Source organism: Schistocerca gregaria, chromosome 7, assembly GCF_023897955.1.
Source record: "Schistocerca gregaria isolate iqSchGreg1 chromosome 7, iqSchGreg1.2, whole genome shotgun sequence".
NCBI lineage: Eukaryota > Metazoa > Arthropoda > Insecta > Orthoptera > Acrididae > Schistocerca > Schistocerca gregaria.
In genome coordinates, this window is record NC_064926.1 from 86,955,041 (window position 1) to 86,968,133 (window position 13,093).

General features: G+C 41.4%; 1 protein-coding gene across 1 annotated transcript in view; it reads right to left on the minus strand.

The window, feature by feature from the left end:
* LOC126282297 (zinc finger protein 260-like) overlaps positions 1 to 13,093 on the minus strand; it is a 100,155-nt gene that overhangs the window by 2,622 nt on the left and 84,440 nt on the right. Inside the window, exon 5 of the mRNA XM_049981951.1 lies at positions 11,259 to 11,520. Within this exon, the coding sequence (XP_049837908.1) occupies positions 11,259 to 11,520 (262 nt within the window). The remainder of the gene's footprint in view (positions 1 to 11,258; positions 11,521 to 13,093) is intronic.

Here is a 13,093-nt window from a genome sequence, read left to right on the forward strand (position 1 = left end):
TGCTAGTGAGGTAAATACATTTTTTGTTCTCTATTAAAATCTTTCATTTGCTAACTATGCCTATCAGTAGTTAGTGCCTTCAGTAGTTTGAATCTTTTATTTAGCTGGCAGTAGTGGCGCTCGCTGTATTGCAGTAGCTTGAGTAACGAAGATTTTTGTGAGGTAAGTGATTTGTGAAACGTATAGGTTAATGTTACTCAGGCCCATTCTTTCGTAGGGATTTTTGGAAGTCAGATTGCGTTGCGCCAAAAATATTGTGTTTCAGTTTAAGCACAGTCTTGTATAATTTTTTCTAAGGGGACGTTTCAAAGTTAAGTTAGCATCTCCGATATGCGCGGGGACGCAGTAGGGCGGTCAAAGTGTAGCTGTATTAGAGTGAGCCAGTCAAAGTTTATCTGTGTTAGAGTGCTGCAGACAAGGTTAATCTGTGTTAGAGTAAAGCAGATAATGTTTAGCTGTGTCTCAGTGAGGAAGCACACAATGTTAAGCTGTTTTAGAATGTGGAAGCAATGGCAATATTGTATTTCAAATGCAAAGTCTCAATTTATCAATGAATTTTTTGTGAAAGAGGAAGTGTAATGGAATATCAGGTAAACGTTATAACGGTTACTTTTTTTCACTATTGCTGTGTCATCGGACTAACTTGGTTATTGTACTGAGAGTTGCTAGATTTGAGAGATAGGAAAGTATATTGTTTGGATCTTAAGAAGTTCATTAAATATAAAATCTGCCTCGGGCACATTTTCACAGTATACAAAATAGTAAAACTTAGTATTATCCCCTGGAAACGTTATCAGTAACTATAACGGCCAGTCCTTCCACCACCGGAAACCTTGGAAGAAGGTAACAAATAGACACTTCTCACAGCCAATCCTGACGATTGTAAGCCTAAACGTTGAGGGAATTACAAACAACAAACAAGACATCTTATCGGAACTCTGCCAGACTCATAAATGGGATGCGTTATGCATCCAAGAAACCCACAGAGCTGCAGAAGCAAAAACACCCGACATACAAAGAACGCGACTACCTGTGGAAGCACCACGTCCTAAACACGGTAGTGCCATATTCGTTAGAGCTGAGATGACGTGTCTTCTGTCGGAAAATCTACAGCCAATAATATCGAAATACCAACAGCTGAAATTGGAAACTTTACAGTAACATCTGTGTATAAACCTCCAGGAAAAAAATTTGCTTTCACCCAGTCAAAAAACTCCACAAACCAAAACACCAAATTCATTGTAGGAGATTTTAACTGCCACAGCACCACTTGCGGATATAATGAAACAGATGACAACGGACACCTGTTAGAGGAATGGATAGAAACAAGAAACTTCAGTATCCTCCATAATCCAAAACTTCCCCCCTCCTTCACAAGTAAAATATGGAAGCGTGGATGTAACCCTGATAACTGCTGTACTAAAGTAGTATATCAACCCATACCTCGAACACGGCATAGACCAGTAGAGATATAGGTGTGTACAGCAGACAAGACCACTACAGTACCGTTTCGCTGAAGATTTAACTTTAAAAAGACCAATTGGCAACTGGGAAACTTTCGCAGAGGAACTGGATAAAGCCATAGTAAATCTCGCCCCAACCCCAGAGAACTACCAGCCATTTGTGCGAATGCTACAGAGAATCTCCAGACGACGTATACTACGAGGCTTCCGACAGCAGTACATCCCAAGTCTCTCACATCACTCCAGGCATGTCTTAGGCAAGTACAAGGAATTATACCAAAACGACCCCCTTAATCAAGAAACAATAGCATTTGGTATGACTGTGATGGAAATGCTAAGTGAAGCTCGGCAAAATGGATGGAGACCCTGGAGAGGATGGATACGACACATAGCAGTAAAATAGCCTGGAATCTCGTTAAAAAAACTTGACAGAGACCCAAATGGTCCCAAACAGTTTGCCGCGGTAACAACTAATCAAGTGGCTCATCAACTGCTCCTGAATGGAAAGACTAATACAAAACAACAGAAAACAAAATTTAACAGGACTTTAGAATCAGAAACTAATAGCTTTTTAACACCTTTTACAGTGAAGGAATTCAACAAGGGTCTGAGCAATATGAAAAGCGGCAAAGCAGCTGGGGTGGATGACATGTGCATGGAGCAGATCAAACGCTTTGGACCGGGCACAAGTAACTGGATCCTGCGACTTTTCAGTCAATGTTGCGAAACACGTAAGATCCCCAAGATGTGGAGGAAGGCAAGTATAGTGGTACTCTTGAAACTTGGGAAGGCGCCTCATTCAGCAAAGAACTATCGCCCAATATCTCTCCTGTGTCATCTTTACAAACTATATGAGAGACTTATTTTAAATCGTATGACAGACACTATTGAGATGAAACTTATTCCTCAACAAGCTGGTTTTAGACCTGGAAAATCATGTACCAGCCAAATTCTGTGCTTAACAGAACACATGGAGGGAGGATACGAAAATAAAAAGACCTTAGCTCTGCATATGATACATTAACCACAGGCTGCTGCTCCAGAGGCTCTTTAATCAGACTATCAATTTATTAAGATTACCGAGTTCCTATTACAAAATAGACAATTTTATTTTGTCATCAATGGGAAGAAGAGCAGATAGAGAAAACAGAAAAATGGTCTGGCCCAAGGAAGTGTTTTGGCGCCCTCCCTATTTAATCTGTATACCAACGGCCAACCGACGCCTAAGCATACAAAACATTTTCTGTATGCGGATGACCTGGCAATTGCAGCACAGGGGAGAACCTTTGAGGATGTAGACCAGAAGCTGGAGAAAGCTCTTAGAGAAATGTCAGGGTATTATAAAAACAACTTTCTTAAGCCAAACCCGTCCAAAACACATGTCAGTGCCTTCCACCTTCGATCCTGGCAACCTAACCGGAAATTTAACGTCTCTTGGAATAGTACCACACTGGAGTATACCGACAAGCCAACTTACCTGGGCCTGGTGTTCGATAGATTTCTGACACACGGGTACCATTTCGGAAAGTCGCGACAAAAGGTTACTGCCAAAAGTAATATTCTGCGGAAACTAGCTAACAGAAAATGGGGCGCTAAACCTTCCATATTAAGAACAACCGCACAAGCCTCATGCTTCTCTACAGCCGAATATACCTGCCCAGTACGGTGCAGATCAACTCATGAAAAAGTCTCAATGAAACATGTCGGTTAACAACAGGATACATGAAACCTGCTTCCCTGCCAAAACTATATAGAGCTACAGGGTTTGTGATCCCTAACTCTCGGAGAACATCACATGTATTCACAGAGAGGCTCCGAAAAACTATTGACGATCGGCATCCCCTTTTTTGGCAATGAGTGTAAACACGGGTGACTGAAATGCCGTAAAAGGTTCTTAGCCACGATAGTAGAAGAACCACCAGCTGGTTACCCAACTGCACAGGAAGTGCCCAGCGGATTCAGTGCAAACTGGAAGACATGGAGGACACTGAACCGAATAAGGACAAGGGTGGCCCCAGTGAAGGCAAATGTGATTAGGTGGGGGTCTTTGACTGTGGCGATCCTCAGGGTATGGAGCATCTGCTCACCTGCCCAAACTGCCCTTATAGATGCAACCCCGACGATTTATGGCTGGGCAAGAGCCTTGGACGTGGCTCCATAGTCGGCTGAGATATTGTGACTTGATTTCCGGGCACGAAAAAGTAAAGTAAGTTTTTACCAAACCTTCTCTTGCAATTTTTAATGGGTCATGCAACCAGGTGTGTTCGAAAAACAGTTCGATTTGCAATTAATAGAGAACTCATTGCACCTCTCAAGTGTCTCTGTGTAGATACAATATTTTGCAGGTTTAGCATAGCGGTGCGCAAGACAGAGCAGTAATACAAAGCGTTATCCAGATTTGTGCAGAATAGAGGTAAGGAGAATATATTTTGATCTTTTAAATTTATTCAATCAGGACCAACATATATCATTCAGAGACAGTTTTTGTGATCAATTTTGCAAAGTTTATTTTTCAGGTAGTTTACACTGTTCAAATTTCTTGCAGTCGGATTGATAACTTTTACAGTCCCTTTTCATTAGGACAATTAATTACTATTACAGTACAGCTTTACTTTCACATCACGACAGTACAAGTTTCATTACGACAGCCATTTATTATTTCAGCTCAGAGCTTACAATCAGAAACACAATACTCCATTCTTATATTTTAAATTATTGAGATAGCTTTCACCATAAACTGTAGAGATTAGCAAGGCAGGCGTATATAACAGAGATAACTGATTAAATTATCTGAAGCAGATGTGGAAAGAAATAGGAAAACTGAAAACCAAGTTAACTTCATACAATTCAAGTCCTTTCCAGTTTCCATTCCACACAATTTATGAACCTTAATCCAAAGAAAACTTGTATACTTAAGCTCATTATCCGTAAAACTGCCACAGTTCCACGAAGCTTCCATTTTTCAAAAGTGGTGAATATCATCATACTGTACATACATCAAGAGCTGTTAACAAGGAAGGAGAAGTATAGAAAGCTGCCCACCATCTACATCAATCTCAAAGTGATCATATACATAGTAGTCTGAAGATGCGACTGGGACAACTCATCCGGGTAGAGAACACTGCAACTCAAAACGTGCAGGTGATAAACACAGGGAATTTATTCTTCAAAATCAAACATAGAAAACTATACATAGAGATAAATCTCGCAAGAATTGCGTAGCAGTTGCTTGTCTGTCTGCGGTATCTAGTAAACGCGCTCTGAGGTTAATGGTCCTGTGTTGACAACGCACTCCTCAAGCAGTAGGGTCCTCTTGACGAGAAGAAGTCTACTGAAAGACGGAGAAGAGTGTCTATGTGTGTAGGTGCTACGCCCTTTGAATGGGAGAAGAAGTGGCTTACTACCACTGGGAAAATCAATAAGGAAAAATATTTAAGGTAGGAAGGTAGAACTGATAAAATAAGTAAAGAAAGCAGAACAGAACCATGAGACCATCGTATTCAAAGCTGTGTGACTGCCGCTTGCGCCTCGGCAAGTTCTGCATTATTGTTAAGAAGACAGTCGAGACTGTCTTGAGGTGAGACACAGCAGGACTTCTTTCAAGAAGCTTCGTCATTCGTCCCGCCTGTCTTTGTTCTGATATGCTGGTCGAGTCCTGACCATTGTCAGGACATGATAGCATCTAACTATGAAGAACAACTTTTGATGTTGCGTGAACAGTATTTCTTTATTTTCTCTACAACAACTGCACCGTGTTTAGCGATTATATTATTACGTTAGTTTCTGTTGTTATTATTCTTTAACGCTACACAGGCACGTTTTTCCATCATGTATGATCCATGAGCTACTACCTGCACCGGTACTTACAAATTTTGTCTGGAAGAGACTGTAATCTTCTATTCGTAGTGCCCGTTCACAACCTTTACCAAAACCAGGTAATCATTACCTGGAATAGTTCATATTATTAAAAAAATCATTACCTGTGGCTAGCCACTTTCGAGGAGCGTTATCATAACACAGTTTCTTAACTATCCTGTAACGATAAGAGAACAATACACAACACAAAATTAATCTATTTTACGCTATTAGAGAATATAGTTCATGATATTTACATGCGCAGAAATTATATTATGATTTAGTAGCAGCATCCAGATTAAGAACATTTAAAAACTGATGTCTAGTACCAAAATAATCGTTTTATGAAGTTGAGGATAGAGTGATGTGAATGCAGTACTCATATCAACCGATTACCGAATTAGTGAAAGATAAGCTGAGTTGGTGGGATTATGACACTAACAGACGATTATGCGCTTCCTTAAGACATCATAGCCAACGGTATTGCCGCAGTGGTAAGTTAAGTGCTGTCCAGCTTGGCTAGCATTTGGATGGGTCCAGTGACGCCTAAGGGCTTAGGATAACATGGTAGCCTGTCGGTACGGTGCAACCTTGAAGGCCTGTCCGGACGGTGTTTGTTTTATGACAGCAGAGGCCCACGTGATTTCTCTAAACGTGACTTACTGTAAGCCACAACCAGGTTTAGACAAATTAGAGAAAGCTCGTACAAAAATTGTGGCATACAAAAATATATTGCGACACTAACGACTACAGTGACTACTGAGGAGCAGACCATTGCAGTCTCATTTTATCAATAATGTTGGGGTTGATATTTCGGTGACAACAATATACTGGTCGATATTTCTGCATATGGGTTCCAGTGTTCTGTATGCACAATACACGAGATATAGTAACAGTAAACCAAAGACGAAGTTAAATTGTTGGAGGCAAAGTTTTCATTGACAGAATAACATAATTCTGGAATGTTTCTTCGTTGTGTTTTGTTTTAGGACTGTTAAAGTAAATGAAAATCTGTGGGTCATTTTCTGTAAATCATGACGAAAAGCATCCCGCAGGCACAAGCATACCGAACAGAATTGATAACAATAAAAAGTTTGTAGTAAACAATTGTTGATCAACTACAGTAACCAGAAGATCCATTACTGCTAATGTCATTTTAGGTTTTCGCTTTCAAATAGCAGAAAATGTGCCCTGAAACGTTGAACGTAGATACATTCAATGAATTTAAGAACTGAAATAAATTATAGCTTACTTTATTTACTGTCACGGGGCTAGAAATGCATGAAGTAAAGGGGAGATAAATATATGCCAGTAAATAGGACACCCTATTGTTTTTAAGAGGTCATGAATGCGTTATGAAATACTACGATCCTTTACAGGAACTGAATGTTAGAACTGAACAACCCCACATAACTTGCTCGACATGTACTTACGACAAGAAATTTCGAATGTGGAATATACGCTGTCAGTTGTCATCAGCACAATGCGAATTCTCGTACGTTTTATTTTATTATGAGTTAATATTCTAACGCGAATCCCTAAGAGTCGAGAGAAAGATATGTTATGTGTAACAGCGTCATATGCAATGACACATGGCATTAATGAAAATCATCAAGTCACAGTTTCTGTAACGGAAGAGCTACACATGAAAATTTAAGAAAATCATGTACATGGTTTGACTGATAAGTGGCTGTCGAAAGAATTGGACCAATAAACAGATGTCTGAATTGACTCAACCTTGTGGTCACCATCAGTATCAAAACATAGAGCTTTTGCAGATGATTCAATATGGCTAGACTTATAACACTATAGTTACAGATAAGTAAGGACGAGATACAGATCAGTCTTTGGTATGGGTGATAAGATTTGAGGAAACGAAAATTAGTTCTATAACGTGTTGATATTTATCGTATTGTATCAATATGAAAACGATAGTGGATTACATAGTATAAATTTAATGACTGGTAGTCTCTTGCCTCGTTAATTCTAGAGATTTTTGTCGGGAACAATATCCCTGATTCTGTATGTTTATCCTTTAACATAATTGGAACAATTCTCATTCATTCGTATGGCCCATACAAATTATTTTTAGTTCTCTGCATCTGCTCCCTATTGGCATCATTACTTTATATCACTAATGGAGTTATTTGATGAATTTAAATATATCCATGTATTAGAAGTAGCTTAAAACATGTTCTGATATCAAACAGTGCTAGAGGACACAAAAATCTCGCACTATACAACTACTGAAACAAGGGAGCAGTTTCATCGGAAATAAACTCTCTAGTTAGTTATTAAACAGACTGGTTGTGACATACGTTTAGTAAAACCATAGAAAGAAACCATTGGCCAACGAAAAGGATAGTAGCAGAAATTAGGACAAGCACCTGTAAAGCAAAACTGAAACTCGAATAACTGAAGGGACTGTGCTATTTATGATGCAAGAATTTGCGAAACATTGAAGCAAAGGAGGTTGACAGGAGCGGAGAGTTATCCTTGAAACAATTTAAAATTTCTGCAGTTGCATATTATCTTAGAGCTGAGGAACATATATCTAATCCGTTCCGCTACAAGTACATTCCCATCTTATAAAGAGAGCTAACTATCAGAAAACGCGGAGAACAAGAATCTGAAACATGGAGAAACAAACGAGTGTGTGCAGTTAACATTATTAGAGCACTGTTAAATAAATAAGCATCAGATGTAGCTGGGCTTTTCTACCAAAATCTTCAACAGAATATTGCATTTTCTAAAGCAAATTTGTTATTATCGGAAAAGTTGGTAGTGCCAGTAAGTTCGAGATACAGGTCAAAATGGCGCCCATTTCACCAACGCGTTTTCCTGTGGTACTGTGCTAGATCAATATTTATAATTAATTAAATAATGCATGTGGAAATGTGTCAATAAATTTTCAAAGACGTCATATTACTGAAAGATAGACTTTAGATTCTAATAGAGATTAAGATTCTAATAGAGTTCATAGAGAAGAGATGATGCAGACTTCCATGAGATCGATACTGAACGCCTGAAGAAGAGTGCAGCGAACTAAATTCATACGACACGTCGAGCTGTATTGGATCGCAAAGGATTGACTGCAATATGCTCCTGCAAAGTGTAGAAAGAAGCGAATTTGTTTGATTTGCTCCGTCGTTTTGATATAAAGGAAAGCACACCTACTAGAACCTTAAGAAGACGTAAGAAAAAGTGGGCAAAGAATTTCTCAAGATGAGACTGTCTTCACGCGAAATCTATAAATGCTATAAGAATGAAAAGCACCATAGTTTAATGTAATGTGTTTTCATCGTCTCTGGTTAGCAAAATAAATAACCGTTGACAATCTATGCCGGCCAGTGTGGCCGAGCGGTTCTAGACGCTTCAGTCTGGAACCGCGCGGCCGCTACGGTCGCAGGTTCGAATCCTGCATCGGGCATCGATGTGTGTGATGTCCTTAGGTTACTTAAGTAGTTCTAAGTTCTAAGGGACTGATGACCTCAGATGTAAAGTCCCATAGTGCTCAGAGCCAGTTGAATCATTGTTTTTCGACAATCTACCTAAATATATATGAGATGGGTATAAAACATTTTGACAGAAATATTTATGATTTACATCCCATCACTAACCTTTTTGTTGCTCCCCCCAGTATGATATATTCTCCTAAAAGAAACTGGATGTGGTGGAGTGGCAATTTGGCGTTGGATGAAATTCAATTTGATGCTCTTCTTAATGGTGACAAAAAATATAGACTGATTTACGCAAGAGATATACCTTTTTTCCATTTACTTGCATGAGTTTTCTAGGCACTTTTGATAATGGCACAGAATTTCCCGAATTTGATGATGTGGAGTAAAATAATAAAAACGAAATCGTGCAATCTGAGCCATAAATTAGGTAAGAAAACATAAAATTACGACTACCGGGAACGATCGAAGGGCTTGAAAAAAAAAAAAAAAAAAAAAAAAAAAAAAAAAAAAAAAAAAAAAAAAAAAAAAAACAGGAAGCAAGACTGGTAAGTAAAAATAAAATACGATAACAGCCCTTAATGTGGATGCTGCTACATAATCGTCTTTTACTGTCACTGCCTCAATATACAGGGTGTTCCAAAAAGGTACGGTCAAACTTTCAGGAAACATTCCTGACACACAAATAAAGAAAAGATATTATGTGGATAGGTGTCCGGAAACGCTTAATTTCCATGTTAGAGTTCATTTTAGTTTCGTCAGTATGTACTGTACTTCCTCGATTCACCGCCAGTTGGCCCAATTGAAGGAAGGTAATGTTGACTTCGGTGTTTGTGTTGACATGCGACTCATTGCTCTAAAGCACTAGCATCAAGCACATCAGTACGAAGCATCAACAGGTTAGTGTTCATCACGAACGTGGTTTTGCAGTCAGTGCAATGTTTACAAATGCGGAGTTGGCAGATGCCCATTTGACGTATGTATTAGCACGGGGCAACAGCCGTGGTGCGGTACGTTTGTATCGAGACAGATTTCCGGAACGAAGGTGTCCCGACAGGAAGACGTTCGAAGCAATTGATCGGCGCCTTAGGAAGCACGGAACATTCCAGCCTATGACTCGCGACTGGGGAAGACCTAGAACAACGAGGACACCTGCAATGGACGAGGCAATTCTTCATGTAGTTGACGATAACCCTAATATCAGCGTCAGAGAAGTTGCTGCTGTACAAGGTAACGTTGACCACGTCACTGTATGGAGAGTGCTACGGGAGAACCAGTTGTTTCCGTACCATGTACAGCGTGTGCAGGCACTATCAGCAGCTGATTGGCCTCCACGGGTACACTTCTGCGAATGGTTCATCCGACAATGTGTCAATCCTCATTTCAGTGCAAATGTTCTCTTTACGGATGAGGCTTCATTCCAACGTGATAAAATTGTAAATTTTCACCATCAACATGTGTGGGCTGACGAGAATCCCCACGCAATTGTGCAATCACGTCATCAACACAGATTTTCTGTGAACGTTTGGGCAGGCATTGTTGGTGATGTCTCGATTGGGCCCCAAGTTCTTCCACCTACGCTCAATGGAGCACGTTATCATGTTTTCATACGGGATAATCCACCAGTGGTGCTAGAACATGTGCCTTTACAAGTACGACACAACACGTGGTTCATGCACGATGGAGCTCCTGCAAATTTCAGTCGAAGTGTTCGTACGCTTCTCAACAACAGATTCGGTGACCGATGGATTGGTAGAGGCGTACCAATTCCATGGCCTCCACGCTCTCCTGACTTCAACCCTCTTGACTTTCATTTATGGGGGCATTTGAAAGGTGTTGTCTACGCAACCCCGGTACCAAATGTAGAGACTCTTCGTGCTAGTACTGTGGACGGCTGTGATACAATACGCCATTTTTCAGGGCTGCATCAGCGCATCAGGGATTTCATGCGACGGAGGGTGGATGCACGTATCCTCGCAAACGGAGCACATTTTGAACATTTCCTGTAACAAAGTGTTTGAAGTCACGCTGGTACGTTCTGTTACTGTGTGTTTCCATTCCATGATTAATGTGATTTGAAGAGAAATAATAAAATAAGCTCTAACATGGAAAGTAAGCATTTCCGAACACATGTCCACATAACATATTTTCTTTCTTTGTGTGTGAGGAATGTTTGCTGAAAGTTTGGCCGTAACTTTTTGTAACACCCTGTATTGGCTAGTGGTGACTGAGGCAGAATGTGGGCGACTGTAGTGCGAGAGTGGAGCCTTCTCGTATTACGCTTTGTGGGTGGCTGACGGAGCCCCGAGGTACATAGCGGCGTCGCCAGCAAGCGTGACGTTTCGGCCGCCGCCGGCGGCTACATCGTCGGTGGACTGCAGCACGTGCTGCACCAGCTCGCCGGACACGCGCATGATGACGCTGGTGCCGGCCGCCCTGACCGCGGGCCCCCCGCCGCCCCCGCCGCCCCCGCCGCTCCCGCCGCCCCCGCCGCCCCCGCGAGGCGGCCCCGGCGCGGTGCACTTCTTGCGGTGCGTGCGCATGTTGCCGGCCTGGCTGAAGCGCGCGCCGCAGCGGTCGCAGGAGTAGGGCCGCAGCCCCGTGTGGCAGGACATGTGCGCCTTGAGGTGGTGCTTCTTGGTGAACGCCTTGCCGCACTCGCCGCAGCTGTACGGCCTGATGCCGGAGTGCAGCCGCAGGTGGAGCATCATGTTGCTGCGGTCCGCGAACTGCTTGCCACACACCTGCGCCAATAACAATAGCTCTCAGCCCGGCACCAAACTCATTCACAGTGGAGTCCTGCACTCAACGGGTCACCGATTTTGCTCACCTTGCCCGCGATTTCAGAAAATACTTAGATACAACAAATAATACTGTAGTATGATCCCTTTCTCAAGCGTTTCGAAAAGTCAACGTACCAAGAATCACGACCCTATTGAAAATCACAAGGGTACAAACCGCCGGGCAGAGGCGCGAACACAACAGGCTAATAAGGTAGACTGTAGATATTCCTATACTGCATTCCGGCCGGCCGGTGTGGCCGAGCGGTTCTAGGCGCTTCAGTTTGGAACTGCGCGACCACTACGGTCGCAGATTAGAATCCTGCCTCGGGCATGGATGTGTGTGATGTCCTTAGGTTAGTTAGGTTTAAGAAGTTCTAAGTTCTAGGGGACTGATGACCTCAGATGTGTTACTGCATTCCAGCCAAGTCATTTAAGTTTATTTTTTTCCCTAATCTTCCATCAAATACTCATATCACTTCAGCGAATGATGTTTCTCTTGAAAGGAATCATGGTATTCATTGTGGTACAATATTGGTATTGTATAGTTTATTTGTTGTTGTTGTGGTCTTCAGTCCTGAGACTGGTTTGATGCAGCTCTCCATGCTACTCTATCCTGCGCAAGCTTCTTCATCTCCCAGTACCTACTGCAGCCTACATCCTTCTGAATCTGCTTAGTGTATTCATCTCTTGGTCTCCCTCTACGATTTTTACTCTCCACACTGCCCTCCAGTACTAAATTGGTGATGCCTTGATGCCTCAGAACATGTTCTACCAACCGATCCCTTCTTCTCGTCAAGTTGTGCCACAAACTTCTCTTCTCCCCAATCCTGTTCAATACTTCCTCATTAGTTATGTGATCTACCCATCTAATCTTGAGCATTCTTCTGTAGCACCACATTTCGAAAGCTTCTATTCTCTTCTTGTCCAAACTATTTATCGTCCATGTCTCACTTCCATACATGGCTACACTCCATATAAATACTTCCAGAAACGACTTCCTGACACTTAAATCTATACTCGATGTTCACAAATTTCTCTTCTTCAGAAACGCTTTCCTTGCCATTGCCAGTCTGCATTTTATATCCTCTCTACGATCATCATCAGATATTTTGCTCCCCAAATAGCAAAACTCCTTCACTACTTTAAGTGTCTCATTTCCTAATCTGACTCCCTCAGCATCACCCGACTTCATTCGACTACATTCCATTATTCTCGTTTTGCTTTTGTTGATGTTCATCTTATACCCTCCTTTCAAGACACTGTCCATTCCGTTCAACTGCTCTTCCAAGCCCTTTGCTGCCTCTGACAGAATTACAATGTCATCGGCGAACCTTCAAGTTTTTATTTCTTCACCATGGATTTTGATGCCTACTCCGAACAATTTTGTTTTGTTTCCTTTACTAAATTTCTTTTTGCAAATACCAGGTACTTTGTTCAAATCAGGCACAGCTCGGGATGCTTTCACTGCAATAGGTACATGAAACTATTGATAAATTAGTGATCCCTTATTATTTCTTGATTGTACTTCACTGCA